General features: G+C 43.5%; 1 protein-coding gene and 1 long non-coding RNA gene across 2 annotated transcripts in view; both read right to left on the reverse strand.

Moving 5' to 3' along the window:
- Positions 1–2,469: 2,469 nt before the first annotated feature.
- LOC121021484 (uncharacterized) lies at positions 2,470–10,752 on the reverse strand. The gene is made up of 3 exons (XR_005786554.1): positions 10,656–10,752; positions 10,431–10,562; positions 2,470–2,616 (listed from the first exon to the last, which is right to left on the reverse strand). It is a non-coding gene; the product is annotated as an uncharacterized LOC121021484 (long non-coding RNA).
- An 8,182-nt stretch (positions 10,753–18,934) lies between these two features.
- Positions 18,935–19,985, reverse strand: part of CD70 (CD70 molecule) — a 3,907-nt gene continuing 2,856 nt past the window's right edge. The window contains exon 3 of the mRNA XM_040461784.1: positions 18,935–19,867. Within this exon, the coding sequence (XP_040317718.1) occupies positions 19,476–19,867 (392 nt within the window). The 3' untranslated portion in view covers positions 18,935–19,475. The remainder of the gene's footprint in view (positions 19,868–19,985) is intronic.

Raw genomic sequence — 19,985 nt, forward strand, 5'->3', positions numbered from 1 at the left:
GGTGGTGAGTCCCTTTAAACATAGTTACTCATTTGGACATTAGGCATTTCATGCCGCCTGCCTCCATTTCAGCTTCCCTCCCCGAAAAGGTGATTAGGAATGTGGGGGATGGAGTGAGGTTTGAATATCCTCGTGGCAGTGGGGCACAGGTGGCCCTTAGTTAATACATTTGGTATGCTTTCATCTAGAATATTTCCTGCAACCATTCTCTCTTGTATGATGTTTGCTTCTTGGTTCTTCGTGCTATCTATAGCACGATGCACTTGACTTGTTTTTGCCATGGAAAATATCAGAATTATAAATATTTTTAGTTGTATAGGTAAAAAGCCATATTTTGGTGCTTAAAAATTTCTGGTCAGAAGTATTTGCCTGCTGCATACTGTTTATTGTATCTTATGAAATGGAAACTTGATGTTAATTCCTGATCTCAGAATCATGTACTTGGATGTGACCACAGGCACTGATTCTACAGACACTATCACTTTAACTGTTATTTGGGATTATCTAAACTTGTTTAAAAGGAAAGAAAGGAGTCAGCCGCTATTTTGGAGATCACCCTGATGATGAATTTTACTTTTTGAATTTTTTCTTATTTGGGGAGAAAAAACAGTTTCAGAATATGCTGCTATTGATAACTACTCACAAACCCATTTATGATCAAAGATGTAGCAGAAAACAATTTTTTTTTTTTGTTCTGGTCAGCATTGTCTGTCTAGGTAAATATATTGATTTCCAATATAATGGCATTTTAAAAATGTAAATCATTGTAAATATAAATGTAAATAATTTGTGAAATGTAAATAAATGTAAAATAATTTATTCTTTTAAGATACATGCTCCCCTTGGGGCGCCTGGGTGGCGCAGTCGGTTAAGCGTCCGACTTCAGTCAGGTCACGATCTCGCGGTCCGTGAGTTCGAGCCCCGCATCAGGCTCTGGGCTGATGGCTCAGAGCCTGGAGCCTGTTTCCGATTTTGTGTCTCCCTCTCTCTCTGCCCCTCCCCCGTTCATGCTCTGTCTCTCTCTGTCCCAAAAATAAATAAACGTTGAAAAAAAAAATTAAAAAAAAAAAAAAGATACATGCTCCCCTTAATGAGATTCAAAAGAAGTCAGATGTGAGGGATGTGTACCGATGCAGAGACAAGGTATGAAGTTCCTGTAATCTACATCATGTCTGTTTCAATGGGGCTTTGAGAACCAACTGAAACCATATCATTTTCCATCATAAGGGCAAGCAAAACTATAAAAAAAGGCAACTAAATCTTGGTCCAGAAACAAATAACTACCAGTGGTTCTTCAGCTCATGGTTTCGGTTCAGGTCATGATCTAAGGGTTCATGAGGGCGAGCCCCACGTCAGGCTCTGTGCTGACATTGGGGAGTCTGCTTGGGATTCTCTCTCTCTCTCTCTCTCTCTCTCTCTGTGCCCCTCCCCCGATCATGCACGGGCGTTCTCCCTGTCTGTCTTAAAATCAATAAATAAACATTAAAAAGGTAAAGAAAAGGATAACTACCCACTGACAGCCCCCTCCATCCCAAACCTCAGGACTCTTCTTTCCTTGGGACCACATAAAGGGTGATTGTGGTACTCTCTTAAAAAAAAAAAAATATATATATATATATATATATGTGTGTGTGTGTGTGTGTGTGTGTGTTGAGTAAATAAATGTGCTGAATCTTGGCTGTGCCTTGTGGGGAGGGAGAGGCTGGAAAGGAGCAAGGGGGCTGAGGAGAGAGAGCGGACCGGGGCACAGACCTGGTCACTTCGGAATTGGATTCTCTAGACCCAGCTGCCCCAGCAGGTACCACTTGGATCACAGAGCAACCACCCCAACAAACCCTTTTTTAATTCCTGACTCTTACAATTTTAAGCAAAATAAAGCCAGTACTTTTTTGGGGCAGCTTGCTGCCCCATTCCAGCCAAAATGGTGGTGATGGGGTATCATTCTGATTCTAGCAACAAAGCAGCTGAGGCTAGTGCTTGAAGTAATTTACCTAAGGAGGGGGGCTTAGGGCTTGTACCCAGACAGTTGAATTTCCATGCTTATTATTGTGCTTACCCCAAACCTAGACTAATGGTTCTCAACTGGGGATGACTCTGCCCGCCCCCCCCCAGCCCCCTGCCAGGGACACCAGGCAATGTCTACAGAGATGTATGGTTATCACATGGTGGGGGGGAAACTCCTGGCATCAGGTGGGTGTGGGCAGGGATGCTGCTCAACACCTCGAAGTGCCCAGGATGCCCCCACCATGGAGAACCACCCAGCTCCAAGTGTCAATAGCACTGAGTCTGGGAAAGCCTTCTCTAGACCTCAGAGTCTGGTTTTTCTGCTTACGAGATGCTCTGTATCACGCATTGGCTGCCTGCAGGTCTGGAGTAAAGATCCCTTCCTGAAGTGTAGCACCCAGCTCCAGGAAGGCTGTCCTAGTCAGCTTGAGCTGACGTAATAAAATACTACAGACTCGGGGAGGGGGCGGTGTAGACAACAGACCTTTATTTTCTCACAGTTCTGGAGGCTGGGAAGGCCCAGCAGGGTCAGGTTCTGTCAAGGACTCTCCTCCTGGCTGGCAAACAGCTGCGTCCTGCTTGCTGTGTCCTTACATGGTAGTGGGCGGGGGGCTGGGGAGAGAGAGAGAAAGAGAGAGAGACAGAGAGGTGAGGAGGGGAGGGGCAGAAAGAGGGAGAGAGAGAGAATCCCAAGCAGATTCTGCATTCTCTGCATGGAGCCCTATGTGGGGCTCTAACCCCCCAACCGTGAGATCATAACCAGAGCTAAAACCACGATTCCGACGTTCAACAGACTGAGCCACCCAGGTGCCCTCATCGATCACTTTTGACACCGTATGTGTGGGTTTTTCCTCCCACACTGGCCAATTCTCTGACCCCAGCTGGGCATCCTATGATTCAATCCCCCCACCATCTATCTGGAGTTAGTGGGAGATCCCACCAGTTAAGGGCTCGGTCCCACCAGACTGCCCGCCCCCCCCCCCCCCCCGCCTTCAGGTGCCAACCATGTCTGGGTCTCTGACCAACCGGCTGTGAGTAGCAGGTTTCCACAACTCCTCGGGTTGATAATTTGCAATCCCAAACTCACAGAACTCAGGAAAACAGTCTACTAACTAGTTTGATTACCTGTTTGATATAAGAGGATACAAGTCAGCAACGGCCAGATGGAAGAGACACATGGGGCCAAGTTTGGAGAGGGGTCGGGCCTCTGCGCCCTGTCCGGACAGACACCCTGCCCTCCGAAAACACCTTCGGGTCAGAGCTTTCGTTATGTAGGCACGGTTGATTAAATCATTGGCCATTAGTGCTGAGCTCAATTTCCAGTCCCTCTTCCCACGTAGGCCATGAGGGGGTGGGGCTGAAAGTTCGAACCCTCTAAATTACTTTCGTTCCGTGGCAACCAGCTCCCCCATCCTTTGGGGCTTTCCAAAAGTCACTTCGTTAACACAAACTCAGGCACGGTTGAGTTTAAAAAGGGGCTTGTTATGAATAATGAAAGGAGATTACAGGATTTTAGGAGCTAGGAGCTCTGTGTCAGGGACTGGAGACAAGACCAAATATATATATTATTATATTTATAATATTATAAATATATATAACTATATAAATATATATTTTTAGTATATATAGTATATATAATATATACTATAAATAAATAAAAATATATATTATATGCAATATCACCTTCCAACGGCCCCATCTCTGAATACCATTACATTGGGGTATAAGACCTCAACTTGAGAAATTTGGGGGACACATTCCATCTATAACATGGGTACCCCACCCCCCCAGTTGGTGCTTCAGCTAAGTTCTTACCTGGCTGTTCTACTAGCCTATGACTCCCCGTGGTTTTTACTTCTGGTGTTTATGATTTCCCTCTCAGTGGACTCTCCATTTTATTTCTTGTGCAGGAGGATAGTTTGGGGACTACTTGGCTTCCAATTCGTTAGAAGAAAAAGACTTTTTTAAGTTTATTTATTTATTTTGAGAGACAGGGGAGGGGCAGAGAGAGAGGGAAAGAGAGACAGAATCCCAAGCAGGCTCTGCTCTGTCAGCCTGGAGCCCAATGGGGGCTTGATCCCATGAACTGTGAGATCATGACCTGAGCCAAAGTTAGACACTTAGCTGACAGCCACCCAGGCACCCCAGAAGAAAAAGATTTTAAACGCAAGCAATTTCAGAAAATTGGTGAGCGCCTGTGAGATGAATTATGTTAATTATGAAACCCAAATCCCAGGGCTTTAATTTATTTTTATTTCTTTATTTATTTTTAAGTAGGCTTCACATCCAACGTGGGGCTTGAGCTCACAACCTGAGCTGAGATCAAGAGTTGGACGCTTAACAACAACAAACAACAACAACAACAAAGAGTTGGACTCTTAACTGACTGAGCCACCCAGGCACCCCCAAATCACAGGGTTTTTAATGGACATAGAATTTACATAATTACAAGCATACCATTGCAATGATATTGACCGACGCTTTTATCTCGGTAACCCACATTCCTTACAAGATTCGGACCATTTCCATCACTCCAGAAATGTCCTATGTGTCCTTCCCAAGTCAACACAACAGGGTTGTAACCATTGTTGTGTTGTTGTAACCATTGTTCTGACACTCATTACGATGCATAAAATTGTTCCTGAACGTCTGATATGTAGAAGTATATAGAGTGTGTTTGTTGGTGTCTGGCATCTTTCACTCAAAATAAGGTTTCTGAAGTTCAGCCATGTTCTGTGTATCAGCAGTTCATTCCTTCTTCGTTGTTGAGTAACATTTCATTGTACAAATGGAGCTCAGTTTGCTTATCCTGTTGGAAAAGAAACAACGACCCTGAATGGAGTCATTTGCTCCCACGATGGCAAGCCAAGACACGATGGCAGCCTCAACCTCCCCAAAACGTGATTTTTGAACAGTCAACCTGAAAGGTCCTGATCAGTGCTAATGAGGTAATGCATGAACTAAGATCCCTTCTATTTCCTCTTCCTCTTCTGTAGAATGAATGGGGCTTAGCCTGAAACTTTTTTTTTTTTTTTTTTTTTTTTTTTTAGAGAAAGAGGCCACAAAGAAGAAGGGCAGAGGGAGAGAGAGAGTCTCAAGCAGCGCTGGATTCCACGACTGTGAGATCATGACCTGAACAGAAACCAAGAGACCAAGAGTTAGACACTTAACGGACTGAGTCACCAAGGTGCCCCTGAAACAATCTTTTCTTTTGTTTGGTAATAACTTCTTTGCTCCACTCTCTCGCTCAGAAAAACTTTGTTTTATACCGTTCCATAGAGTGCCATTTTCTGGAAGGGATGCTCCCGAACTGATGGATTGTTAAATTTATTCCATTGAATTTTTGTTCTTTAGAAATCTGTTCCCTAGTTGACGGACATTTGGGTTGTTTCCCGGTTTTGCTTATTATGAATAATGCGGCTACAAACAGCACTGGGCACCTGTCGGTTAACACATGTTCATCGTTATCAGGGAAACACCTAGAAGTGAACTGATTAGTTACAGTGTTGGTACACATTTAATTTTACAAGGCTCTTACCATATATATTTTTTTAAATAGCAATATAAAAATCAAAATAGAAACAGAAACTTGAAAACACATACGTGTGTTTGCACATCAGTCACAAAACGTGGTACCCATATGTTACCATTTTTATGCAACCACATAATAATTCAATACATCGCGCTAAAAAAATTTTTTTTTAATCTTGTAAAATGTACCTAATTTTAACATCTTAATCGTGTTAAAGTGTGCAGTGCAAAGGCATTAGGTACATTCACATTGTTGTGTGACCATTCTCCATTACTCATCTGCAGGACTGTTTTTTTTTAATTTTATTTTTTATTTTTTAAAATTTACATCCAAATTAGTTAACATATAGTGCAACAATGATTTTAGGAGTAGATTCCTTAATGCCTCTCACCCATTTAGTCCATCCCCCCTCCCACAACCCCTCCAGTAACCCTCAGTTTGTTCTCCATATTTATGAGTCTCTTCTGTTTTGTCCCCCTCCCTGTTTTTATATTATTTTTGCTTCCCTTCCCTTGTGTTCATCTGTTCTTTTTTTTAAAAATTTTTTAACGTTTATTTATTTTTGAGACAGAGAGAGGTAGAGCATGAACGGGAGAGAGAGGGAGACACAGAATCTGAAACAGGCTCCAGGCTCTGAGCTGTCAGCACAGAGCCCAACGCGGGGCTCGAACCCACGAACTACGAGATTGTGACCTGAGCTGAAGTCGGACGCTTAGCTGACTGAGCCACCCAGGCACCCCTGTTCTGTGTCTTAAAGTCCTCATATGAGTGAGGTCATATGATATTTGTCTTTCTCTGACTGACTAATTTCGCTTAGCATAATCCCCTCCAGTTCCATCCATGTAGTTGCAAATGGCAAGATTTCATTCTTTTTGATTGCCGAGTAATACTCCATTGTATATACAGACCACAACTTCTTTATCCATTCATCCGTCAATGGACATTTGGGCTCTTTCCATACTTTGGCTATTGCCAATAAGGCTGCTATAAACATTGGGGTGCATGTGTCCCTTCAAAACAGCACACCCGTATCCCTTGGATAAATGCCTAGTAGTGCAATTGGTGGGTCATAAGGTAGTTGTATTTTTAGTTTTTTGAGGAACCTCCATACTGTTTTCCAGAGTGGCTGCACCAGTTTGCATTCCCACCGCAGGACTGTTTTAATTCTGCCCCCCTTCGCATTTATATTTCTTTTTCTGGTAGCATGAACTTTCTGGGAACGACCTAGAAACTGTGAAAGCCTGAAAGTGATTTTGAACAGCTTTTCTTCTTTTTGAGTGTTTTTTTGGAACTCTCTTTTTCCTTTTCAGCATTTCTCTGTAAGTTTATCTCCTTCTTTCTCTTTTTTTAAGTAGGCTTCATGCCCAGTGCAGAGCCCAACGCGGGGCATGAACTCAAGACCTTGGGGTCAAGACCCGACCAGAGATCAAGAGTTAGATGCTTAACCGACTGAGCCACCCAGGCACCCCCCAGAACTCTAACATATTCTGTCCATTTGTTGTTTTTTCTCTTTCACCTGTCCTATCTCTGATTCAGATGTTCTGGAGAAAATTGAACACGTGTTGTAACTATTCCAGGTTTGTGAGACATACCTGGAAGGGGGCTGTTTCTCAGCATCATCTCAAAAGCTTTAAATAACACCGAGCCTTAGGACCATCTGAGACTGACTGCATTGGAATTTCTAGATGTGAGGCCCAATAACATGTATTTTAACAATATTGGTATATGGTAGGCAGAATTGAAGACTAACCCCAATGACCCCTGCCCTTATATAACTTCCTTCCCTGTGAAAAGGACAGGATATCACTTCCATGATTATGTTATACAGCAAAAGGGATTTTGCAGGTTTTGCTTAGTTGACTCTGAGTTAATCAAAAGAGATTATTCGGGTGGGCCTGGGCTTTTTATACAAACTCTTCTTTTTTAAAAATTTTTTAAATGTTTATTTATTTTTGAGAGAAAGAAAGAGTGTGAGCGGGGGAGGGGCAGAGAGAGAAGGAGACACAGAATCCGAAGCAGGCTCCAGGATTCAAGCTGTCAGCACAGAGCCCAATGTGGGGCTTGAACCCACAAACTGTGAGATCATGACCTGAGCCAAAGTTGGATGCCTAACTGACTGAGCCACCCCAGGCGCCCCTACACAAACTCTAACTCTGGATCTAGAAGTCAGAGGTGGAGAACGTTAGAGGCCAGAGATTCACAACTGGAGAAGGAGTCAGCCTGTCCTTGCTGGCTTTGAAGATGGAGGGAATCCTGTGGCAAGAGCCTGCACACATCTTCGAGCTGAGAGTGACTCCTGGCCAATAATAAGTGAGAAAGTGGAGACCTCAATCCTCCAACTGCAAGGAACTAAATTGTGCCAACAACACAAATGAACTTGGACATGATTCTTCTCTAGTCCAGCCTCCAGGTGAGAACACAGCTTGTAAACACCTCCACTGTGAAACGCTGAGCACAGAATCCCACGGAGCCTTGTCTGGACTGCCCCCTCTACGGACACCATGAGTTAATAAATGAGTGTTGTTTTAAACCACTAAGTTTGTGGCAATTCATTACATAGCTCTAGGTGACTAATAAACCTACTTATTTCTATGTGGTGAACCTGTTGAGTGGGGTCACTTGTCCTGAGAATTTTACACTGTGTGGATGTAGCACATTTTGTCTGTCCATTCATCAATTGATGGGCGTTGGATTATTTCCACTTTTTGGTTATTATGAACAATCTGCTACAGACATCTGTATGAAAGCATTAATCAGTTTCATATATATTAGCAAACTCACTTCAGATATTCTTTGGCTGACTGTATAAGTTATGTTTCCTGAATTTGAACCTGCCCTACTATCTTACCAATTCCTTCCTTAACGAATGAACTGAATAAACTCTTTGGCGCATGCTCATTTTATTTGCATAAAGACTGTGGTTTATATTTTTTGAACTTCACTAAAGGCCAGAGGTTTTCTGTAGCCTTTGGCTAACAACTAGGGCTATCCTTCTGGGTTCCTGCAATTGCTTCCTCCTCTGGCCTGTGAGAGCTGTGGCTAGCCCTGGGGATCTACATCTTTCCTGGCGGGTTCCCCTGACCCTCTCTCCATTGTTGAACATGGTCCCTTTACCGATCACAGTGAGTGTGCTATTTGTCTTCAGGCTGGACCTGACTGATACTGTAGAGGCAAGGAGCATTATGGGATATAGTTCCCTGTATCCCCGGCAGATACATAGTAGTACATAGCAGGTCCTCATTAGACCTTTGTAGAATGAAGAAACCAAAGGGCACATTCAAGCACTCAAGTTGCAGGTTCTTAAAGGTTTCTTATGTATCGGCTGCTATGAATTGGCAATGTTGATTAACTGTAGGTTAAGAAATCCCTATACCTTTCTGTTTCAGAAAATTGCTTACTGCAAGGAGCAACCCCTCACCATATGACATAGATAAGACTCACAGATGTCCCCCTCATTTATCTGTAGTAAGACCAGACACAGACCCTCCAAACCCTCGTTCTTTGCCTCAGAAGTGCTCAGCTGAACTGCTTGTCCCTGCTGATCCATTGAAGCACAATGCTTGTTAACCAAATTTTGGTTAAGCTCCTCTAGAGTAAAACTTCCTCTGATCCAATATCCCCTTTCACTGCCTTTTCATCCCACCTTCCCAGTGCTAGAAACTTCAGTTCTTTCTAGCATTGTTTATTCCTTTCTACAAAAGAAAAAAAAAATTCCCCCTTAAATCTTGAGATGCTTGAAGACTTTATATTCATGGTGTTCTCTTCTTGCAACAGTCCCCCTGACCAATTTCAATTATCTTTCCCTGCCCCCTTGTAAGACTCCTTTTGAATAAAGTCTCTCCTTACTGAGTCTGGATTTGCTTTTTATTGGACAGAGTAATGGCCGGACATACATGGTGCAGGGGAGGAAACAATTGCTCTACCCTGTTTTGGGGAATTATTACTAGTAGTTTTAATTATATACATTAGTTGGAATTCTTATCTCTTAGAAATCTTACTTTCTTAGTGAAAACTAGAAAGCAAGCAGTTATGAACTGTTATATACCAACATCTTATAGATTGGCAAATTCATGAATATACTATTTCATTATTTCTAGAAGCATCTATTTTCCACAATTTTCAACGTGGCACAAGACATGTTTACTAACAGACTCCAAAACTGTTTCATTTAAATAGGAAGCCAAAAGCAGGTCCTGATTTGTAAATAATCTAGACATTCAATTAATACCCATCATTTCACTTAAAATTTTTTTTAAATGTTTATTTATTTTTGAAGGAGAGAGAAACAGAGCATGAGCAGGGGAGGAGCAGAGAGAGAGGGAGACACAATCCAAAGCAGGCTTCAGGCTCCAAGCTGCCAGCACAGAGCCTGACATGGGGCTTGAACTCACGAGCCATGAGATCATGACCTGAGCCAAAGTTGGATGCTTAGCCATGCTTAGCCGACTGAGCCACCCAGGCACCCCAATCATTCCACTTTTAACTTGGTAGAACTGTAAGATTTAAAGGTACCAAAAACATTTTGGAAACTATTTTAAAGTGGACACACTTTAGGGGTGCTTGGGTGGCTCAGTTGGTTGAGCGTCTGACTTTGGCTCAGGTCATGATCTCACTATTTGTGTGTTTGAGCCCCCCCATCGGGCTCTGCTGACAGCTTCCAGGGCCTGGAGTCTGCGTCAGATTCTGTGTCTCCCTCTCTCTCTCTCTGGCCCTCCCCCACTCATGCTTTCTCTCTCTCTCTCTCTCTCTCTCTCTCAAAAATTAATACACATTAAAAAAATTTCAAGTACACACACTTATTAAACATAATCATTGTTGAAAAGTTCATTTATAAACTTTCATCTCACATTTCTTTAATTCAGTTGTTCTTAACAATTATGTTTAGATGACTTACCGGAACTTCATTAAACATTGAACAAAGCTGGGGCTGCAGGCTGGCTCAGTTGGTGGAGCATGTGACTCTTGATCTCTGCATCCTGAATTTGGGCCCCACGTTGAGTGTGGAGATGAGTTAAATAAATAAAAACTTAAAACAAAATTAAACAAAGTTAACCATCATCTCAAGTTATTTTTCTTGCTGACAATTTTTGTTAGTATCTATATTAGGCAAGCATCAAACCTTATAGGGTTGGAGCCCTCCCAGGGCCTTATGAAAGGCTATCTGCATATGAGGAGGAGGGTGTGGATGTTATGTGTGTTTTCAGTTTGTGTTTGAGCCTGGGAGTCCAGATGGCAGTTCAAGCTAAAGAAAGCCCGGGCATGTCTGGGCTTGTCTCCAGAGTCACGGAGCACCATCTCTCTAGGCCTATTTGCATAACAATAATGAAGAGTCCTTCCAGTATAGAGGTGATTTTAAGGGAGAAAAGAACCATACAGCTGGAATGTGATCTTGGGGTAGGAGAAAAGAAGTGTCTGCTCCAGATCTGCCAGCATGGATTTTTGCCTTCTCTGGGGTCTTGTGTGATCCCAATGGGGAACAGGTGGAGAGTGAAAAAAGAAATTAACGGACCAGTTTTTGCTAAGGCTGAACAAGTCTGCCACCTTCTCCGAGAACCCAGTGTTGTGGGGGAGGTCTCACTGTCTGATAGCTTTAAGCCTCAGGGGCTTCAGTTAAAGGTCTTAATGCCTCTGGACCTTGATGTGCTCACCAAGAAACTGATAGTGTCACAGGTGCATTTCGGTCCCCGAACACATGCCAAACCCCCAGATGCAAAGAAATGCAGAATGTGGGACTCTGGTGTCTTGCATCATACCGAAGGATGTGGTTGCCCCAAGGGGGGAAATCTGAGCTATCTTGGTTCAAATAGTTTCACTTAGGTCCTAGGGCTGATGAGATCTGGGGGAAATTCAGGTTAGACGCCCAAACTGGCATGGTCTTCGAGTCAGTATTTGGTGAATTTGAAAAAGATACAGTTTTTCCTTCTCAGATTGACAGACTCTCTGGCTTTTGTCATCCTCAGTCCAAAGGGGCACACAGAGAATGTTGAAATCCGGGACTCCTGGCTGGCTCGGCTGGTGGAGCACATGACTGGATCTCGGGATTGGGAGTTCGAGGCCCACGTTGGGTGTAGAGATTTTACTTAGAAACAAAATGTTGACAACCACCATCACCACCACCACCACAGAGAATGCTGGAGTCATCATGACTTCCAAATGTGGATGGGCCTCAGCCAATCAGTTAAAACCTGAGTGGAACAGAAAGATGGAGGAAAAAGAAATTCCTCCTGCATGACTGCCTTTGAGCCTGGATGTTTTTGTTCATGCCTTCATACTCAAACAGGAAGCCTGGTTCTTTGGATGGGTGTGAGCCTGTGGGACTTTGGACTATTTTATACCATTGATACTCCGTGGTCTCCAGCTTGCCCACTGAAGCTCTTAAGACTTGTGCAACGCCACGATTACGTAAGCTAATTCCTCATAATAAATCTCTCACTCTATTTTTGTGCATCCCATTGGTTCTGTTTCTCTGAAGACTGGTTACTAATGCAACCACTAATCTATTTTCTGTCTCTACGTGTTTTTCTATCATGGATATTTCATAGAAACAGAATCCCATAAAATGGAATCACAAAGTAGAGTCATTTTGCGTCTGACTTCTCTCAGTGTGGTCTTTCTAAGGTTCATTCATGGTGTAACATGTATCAGTGCTTCATTCCTTAACTGCCAAATAATATTCCATCATATCAACGCCACATTTGTTTATCCATTCATCTGTTGATGGACATTTGGGTTGTTTCAACTTGGGGCTATTTTGAATAATGTTGTAGTGAACATCTGTGTACAAGCTTTGTGAGGATGTAGGCTTTTATTTCTGTTGGGTACATACCTAGGAGTGAAACTGTAGGTCATGTGGCAGCTCTATGTTACTTTTTGAGGAATGGCTGGGCAGTTTTCCCCGGACGCTAACCCGTTTTAGAATCCCACCAGCGATGTATGAAGGTTCCTTTGTCAGTCAAGGTCAGGGTTCTCCAGAGAAACAGCCAACAGGAGATACACATCTGTAAAGAGGTAGAGTATGGGGAATTGGCTCACAAGTGTACGCCCCCCGATCTGCCACTTGTGCCCATGCTCGAGGCTGAAGAGAGCTTGGTGAGTTGGCGTAACTCGAGTCCAAGTGGTCCGAGTCCAAGAACCAGGGGAGCTGATGGACATCACAGTCCGAGGGCAGGAGACCAATGTCCCAGCTCAGTGTCCTAGGTCCCCTTCTTTGCTTTCAGTCTATTCAGGCCCTTGGTGGGTTGGATGAGGCCCACCCTCATCAGGGAGGGTAGTACTTTCTTCTTGGTTTACAAATTCAAATATTAAGCTCTTCCAGAAACACCCTCACAGACACACCCTGACTTCATGCCTAACCAGGTGTGTGGGTCATGTGGACACCTGAAGTTAAACATCCTGGTTCCAATTGCCCTCCATCCTTGCCAGCATTTTTTATTGTCTGCCTTTTTGATTACAGCCATCCTGGGGGTGTGTAGTGCTATCTCATTGTGGTCACAATTCATACTTCCCTCACAACTAATGATGTTGAGTCTTCCTTTTTTCTTTTCTTTCACCAATATTTATCCTTTTTATTTTTTTTATTTTTTTTAACGTTTTTATTTATTTTTGAGACAGAGAGAGACAGAGCATGAACAGGGGAGGGGCAGAGAGAGAGGGAGACACAGAATCGGAAGCAGGCTCCAGGCTCTGAGCCATCAGCCCAGAGCCCGACGCGGGGCTCGAACTCACGGACCGTGAGATCGTGACCTGAGCCGAAGTCGGACGCTTAACCGACTGAGCCACCCAGGCGCCCCACCAATATTTATCCTTTTTTTCCCTATCATTATTATCCTTATTTGCCTGCCAAACCACAGATACTCTAATGCCTGAAGTAAACAAGGCTACCCTGGTCCTGATGGAGAGTCAGCCAGTCTCCCCATGGATAGCTGCTATTTGTAGACAGCACGGTGAAGGAAAGTACCAGGGGTGCAGAAGGAGAGAATGTGATCTAGTCTTGGGGTGGGGAGGATTGTGTAGAAGGTTCCTGGAACGATCTCTTAAAACTGCAAGTTCAATCAGGTGCCTCTTCAATTGTTCCCTCTTGCTGAGGCAATAAATCCTTAGTTCTTAGCCTGGTATTCAAAGATCTGCCTAACCTGCTTCTAGCCTCATTTTCCAGTTCACAATACACCAAGAGCCCTTTCTATATCTGCCATCATGGGGCTCATGTCCTGACATGAGCTTTCAAGTTAGAGTGATACAATTCCTTTCCGAAAGTGGATGACAATGGCCTTGTTTATGAAAACCTCTTGACGAGTCCTGTTATATAGTCTTTGGTGATTGTTGAGCAATATAAAGTTCCCTGGATATCAATAAGGGCAGAATTCAGGTACTCTGCATGATAGAACCAGCAGAATTTTTTTTTTTAAGAGGTGGAAAGTGCAAGAGATGAATGTTGCAACTTTAAATGTTTATTTATTTATTTTGAGAGAGAGCATGAGCAGGGTAGTGGTAGAGAGAGAGAGGAGAGAATCCCAAGCAGGCTCTGTGCTGCCAGCCCAGAGCCTGACAGAGAACTTGATCTCGTGAACTTCAAGATCATGAGGTGAGTTGAAACCAAGAGTTGGATGCCCAACAGACTGAACCACCCAGGCTCCCCATGGAGTCAGCAGAATTTTGAGACAAGGGAGTCAGATCAGAGAAGGGAGCCAAGGGGGGAGGGGAGCAGGAGCTAGTGAGAAAGTGGAATCCCAACCATTATGGCAAAGGGGAGGACATGTATGGTTTTCTAGGGTTGCTGTAATGAATGATCACCAACCTTGTGGCATAAAACATCATAAGTTTGCATTCTTATGGTTCTGAAGGTCAGCGTCTGAGATGGGTCTTGCTGGGCCAAAAGAATGAAACTGGGCCCGTAACCTGCAACCATACACAAAAGTCAATTCAAAATGGATTAAAGCCTTGAACAGTTAATGCCAAAGGCAAAGGCAACAAAAGCAAAAGGAAGCCAATGGGACTATCTCAAGGGAAAAAGCTTCTGCACAGAAAAGGAAACCATCAGCAAAAATGAAATGGCAACCTAGCAAATGGGAGAAAAATACTTGTCAACTATATATCTGAAAGGATTAATATTCAAAATATATAAAGAACTCATACAACTCAACAGTGAAAACAGGAAGTAATCCAATTAAAATGTGGGCAGAGGACCTGACTAGACATTTTGCCAAAGAAAACATACAGGTAGTCAATAGGTATGTAAAAGATGCTCAACATCACTCATCATCAGGGAAATCAAAATCAAAACCACCCGAGATACCCCTCACACCTGTCAGAATGGCTATCCTTCCCATACTCAGCTGTGCTGTCCTCTTGAAACTCAGATATACTAGCAAGCAATCTGGAAGGATATATTGCCAAATGGCCAACAGTGGTCCTTTTAAAAGGTAGTTCAAGGGAGGGAAAATATCAGGCTTTTATTGTTGTTGTTGTTGTTTTATTTTACTTTATATTCTTCTGCCCTGTTGGGATTTTTTTCCACTGGGCATGTTTTACTTTTGGAAAAATTTTAAAAGCTGCAAATCCAAAAATTCCTGCTAAGACCAGAGTCAAGTAGTTTATTCCCTATGTTTTCTTTTAGGAGTTTTATGGTTTCAGGTCTTTAACAGTCTTTAACCCATTTGGAGTTGATTTTGTGTACGGTATAAGACAGGGGTCCAGTTTTATTCTTTTGCACATGGCTGTCCAGTTTTCTCAAAACCAATTGTCTTTTCTGCATTGCATATTTTTGACTCATTTATCATGGATTAATTCATGTTAATCCATATGCATGGATGTTTTTCTGGACACTATTCTGTTCCATTGATTGATGTGTCTGTTTTCATGCCAATACCTTACTGTTTTGTTGGCTATAGCTTTGTAATATAGTTTGAAATCAGGAAGTATGATGCCTGCAGCATTGTTCTTTTTTTTTTTTCTTGAGATTTCTTTGGTTATGTGGGGTCTTTTGTGGTTCCATACAAATTTTAGAATTATTTTTTATATTTCTTTGAAAAATACCATTGTAATTTTGATAGGGAGTGCACTGAGTCTATAAATGGCTTTGGGTAATGTGGACATTTTAATAATATTAATTTTTCCAATCCATCAGCATGGGGTAAAGTTGTTTTTGAGCCCTTTTATGATCCTTTGTATTTCTGTGGAACCTGTTGTAATGGCTCCTCTTACATTTCTGATGTTATTTATTTTAGTCTTCTCTCTCTCTCTCTCTTTTTCCTGGTGATTCTAGCTGCAAGTATTTTGTTTACTTTTCAAAGAGCTAGCTCTTAATTTCAATGATATTTCTCTTGTTTAATGAGTCATTGTTAACCCTTCCATTTGTAGGATACATTGAGTAGGGCTGCTGTGAGCATGGGTGTACTAAATTTAAACATTTACATCTAATTGACATCATCTTGTATGCCCTGGTGAGATCACCTTGGAAGCTAGGATTTTACAAGTCCACTGCTTGAACTTTTGACACTTAGAATCCCTTCCTTGGCTACATCATCCTTCCACTGAAGCAATTTTTATTGCTTTATTTTTTACTAATAAACTTTATTTTTAAGAACAGTTTTTGGTTTACAAGACAACTGAAAAGAGAATATAGGTTTTTTTTTTTAATATACTTCCATGCACACCATTTTTCTATTTTTAACATCTTACATTAGTGTAGTAATACAACTCATGAACCAATACTGATATATTATTTTAACTAAATCCCACAGTTGATTCAGATTTCTTTGCTTTTTCTCTCATATATCTTTTTTCTGCCCAGGATCCCATCCACAATTCCCAAGTACACTTGGTCATCACATCTCCTAAGGTTCCTCTGGGCTGCAACAGTTTCCCAGACTTTCTTTGTCTTTGATGACTTTTAACATTCTGAAGAGGGCTGGTCAGGCATTTTATAGGATGCCTCCCTCTTGGAATTTATCCGATGTTTTTCTCACGGTTAGACTGGGGTGATGGGTTTGGGGAGGAAGACCCCTGAGGTGAAATGTTCTTTTCATCCTATGGTACTCATACTGGGGGCGTATGCTGTCCCCATGGCTTATCACTCCTGATGTTGGCCTTGGTCACCTGGCTGAGGTGGTGGTCAGATTTTTCCACTGTAAAGCTACTGCTCATCCCTGCACTTTCCATATTGTCTTCTTTGGAAGGAAGTCATTATGTGCAGCCCACACCCATGGAGGGGGAGTTGTGGTCCCCTCCTTTAGGATGGAGTAGTTACATTGTGAAAACTGATAAAGGGAAACCTCACTAAAACGGAGTTGGCAATGTGTGGCACAAGGGCTCTCATGCCCTACCACTCCTCACTAATTGCAAATCCAACAGGAAGAGAGGCACCTTGTGCATGGATACAACTTTATTACCCCAGCAGGAAGAAGAAGATTTCCCTCCTCCCCTGGCAACAACACAGCCAGTAAGAGACAAACTAGCTCAGCCAATGAGAAGCAACTTCCTTCAAACTCCCAGGTTGGGGCGCTCCAGTGGTTCAGTCTGTTAAGCCTGGGATTCTTGATTTCTGCATAGGTCATGGTCTTGCAATTGGTGGGATGGAGCCTGGCATGAGGCTCTGCTCTGTCAGTGGAGCCTGCTTGGGATTCTCTCTCCCTCTCTCTGCCCCTCCCATGCTCACATGCCCTCTCTCTCAGAATAAATAAATAAACTTAAAAAAAACAACAACAAAAAACAACAACCTTCCAGGTAACTCTAGTAGACTTTTTGTTTATGACAGTCTTCCCAATTTCCTGCTTTACCTTGTTAAAGAGCAGTCCTCTCCTTGGTTTGGCAGACTTGCCTGTGGTTTTGCCATTAGCGTTCTTGTTCTGGATTGTAGTTTTCTGTTATTCCTGAATAAACCCATTTTTGCTGGTAAAATAACTGGCAAATTTATTTATTTATTATCTATTTATAATTTATTTATTAAAAAAAATTTTTAAGATTTATTTATTTTTGAGAGCCAAAGAGAGAGCATGAGCAGGGGAGGGGGAGAGAGAGAGAGAGAGAGGGAGATACAGAATCTGAAGCAGGCTCCAGGCTCTGTGCTGACAGCACAGAGCCCACCGTAGGGCTGGAACCCACAAACCATGAGATCACGACCTGAGCTGAAGTCAGATGTTTAACCGACTGAGCCACCCAGGCACCCCTATTTTTTTTTTTTTTTATTTTTGAGAGAGAGAGAGAGAGAATGAGAGAACAAGCATGTGAGAGCAGGGAAGAGGGGCAGAGGGAGAAGGAGAGAGAGAGAGAGAGAGAGAGAGAGAATCCCAAGTAGGCTCTGTGCTCAGCTAGGACCCGGATGAGGGGCTCGATCCCATGACCCTGGCATCATGACTTGAGCTGAAATCGAGTCCAACGCTCAACCGACTGAACCACCCAGGTGCCCCTGGCAGTTTTATTTTAAAGGTAAACAACATAAATTATTTGAAATTCTGCACAAAGGTTTTGGCCCTTCCCCACTTACAAATATATTCAATCACCTATTTATATCAATATAGACTCATGGATATTTATTTTATACTCTGAATTATAATCTGATACTATTCTATTTATTTTATTGCTCAAATTGTTCTAATTTTAGCCACTGGGGGCTTTGTCAGTTGGCTTCTGTGCTCCTTCGACATACACAGATCAATATGGCTTTTCTTTCTTTTTTATATAATTTTTTAAAGCTGGACGCTTAACCAACTCCTAACTGGTCTGGCCACCCAGGTCTCTCTCTTTCTCTTTCTTTCTCATCCTTATTTCTGCCACTTACCAATGCACCATTCTCATCATACATATTTTTTTTTGTCCTATTCCTATAATCAGCCATTTCCCTAAGGAGCCCCGATAGCTTTTTTTTGAGAGATGGATTGAGAGAGAGAGAGAGAGAAATTGCAAGCAGGGGAGGGGCAGAGGGAGAGAGAATCTTAAGCAGGCTCTATGCCCAGCACAAAGCTTGACCAGGGGCTCTATCTCACTACGGTGAGATCCGCACCTGAGCCAAAATTGAGTTAGATACTTAATCCACTGAGCCACCCAGGCACCCTCCCCACCCCCCTCCGCTCCCCTCCTCCCTCCAATTCCTTTTTCATGGAATGGTATTAGAAATCATGATGTGGGTGCTAAGTGTGCACATTGCTATGTGGGCTCGTGATGGTGGTTTTCTAGTTGACAGAATCCATTCCTCCGTTCAAAATTATGTGCCAAGCACTCCCTCGGCGTGGGGCTCTGGCTGTGACTGGCACAGAATGCAGTCCCTGGCCTCATGGCGTCTTCATTCTAGTGGAATGTGGGGGGAAGACAGCCAACAAGCAAAATAAGTAAGTGGATTCTTCGAATATGTTCAAAGGTGACAAGTACTATAGAGATCTGTTAAAAGATAAACTGAGGCATATCAACATTTTGAGACTTTATTTGAACAAAAACCAGTATGAGTCAGGCAGCGCCTAACCAGAAGTGGTGAGTGATGTTCCATCAACCTCACTCAGTGTTTTCTCGACGGGTGAGCACCCTCTCAGGACTTTCACTCGCTCACCAGTCTAGAAGCTTCTAACCCCATCCTTCTGTATTTTTGAGCATGACACGGATGCCATTGGTTAAATCACTTGCCGTTGCTGGCTGAGCTGTCCACAGCCTCTCTCCCCTCCTCGGAGGTCAGGCCAGTGGGAAGGGACAGTTCCAACTCCCACCTCTCCAGGTGACCTCAGGGCTTTCCCCAAAGTCACCTCATTAACACAACAAAAGGCACCCAGACCGCTCGCCACACAGGAAATTCCAAGAGCTTAAGCTAGCAGCAAGGATTAAGACCGATCAGATGTTATACATCACTATATTACAGAGACACATCAAGAAAAAAGCTTCTACGAGAGACAGGAAAAAAAAAGAGAGAGAGAGAAAACACACTCTCCCGACAAATCTGGGCCAGGGGGCGCAACAGTCAGGGGTGCACCAGCTGAACCCCAAAAAAGGTCTCATCAGCATTTGCGGAGGGCAGCAGAGGCAGCGTGAGGTTGGTGCACAGCGTGTCCCCGCGAGCCAACGGCGTCAAGCGCTGGGAGGCGGCCACGCAGCCTCCGTGGAAGCTGAGCCTCAGCAGGCTGATGCTGTGGGCGGCCGGGGAGCAGATGCCCACCGTCAGCGTGGCCCTGGGAGGCCGGGCGGCCCTCGTGGAGGAGGAGCAGTTGGCCAGCGTCACTTGGATGTGCAGCCTGTAGACTCCGCCGCGCCGGACACGCAGTTGCCCGCCGTCGTCCAGCTCCAGTCCATCCACGAAGGAGCGGCCCAAGGCCGGACTTCCCTGCCAGCGCAGCCTGTGGTCCAGCCGCTGTCCTGGCCGCACAGCGTCAGGGACGTGGGAGGACACACGTTTAGGGAACCGGCGCTTAGAGACCAAATGTCTAAGCTTGCTCTGTCGAAACCTCACCCCCTCCCCCCTCCTCCCTCCCCC

The sequence above is a fragment of the Herpailurus yagouaroundi genome, unplaced genomic scaffold (assembly GCF_014898765.1).
Source record: "Herpailurus yagouaroundi ecotype Mexico unplaced genomic scaffold, PumYag 295, whole genome shotgun sequence".
Lineage (NCBI taxonomy): Eukaryota > Metazoa > Chordata > Mammalia > Carnivora > Felidae > Herpailurus > Herpailurus yagouaroundi.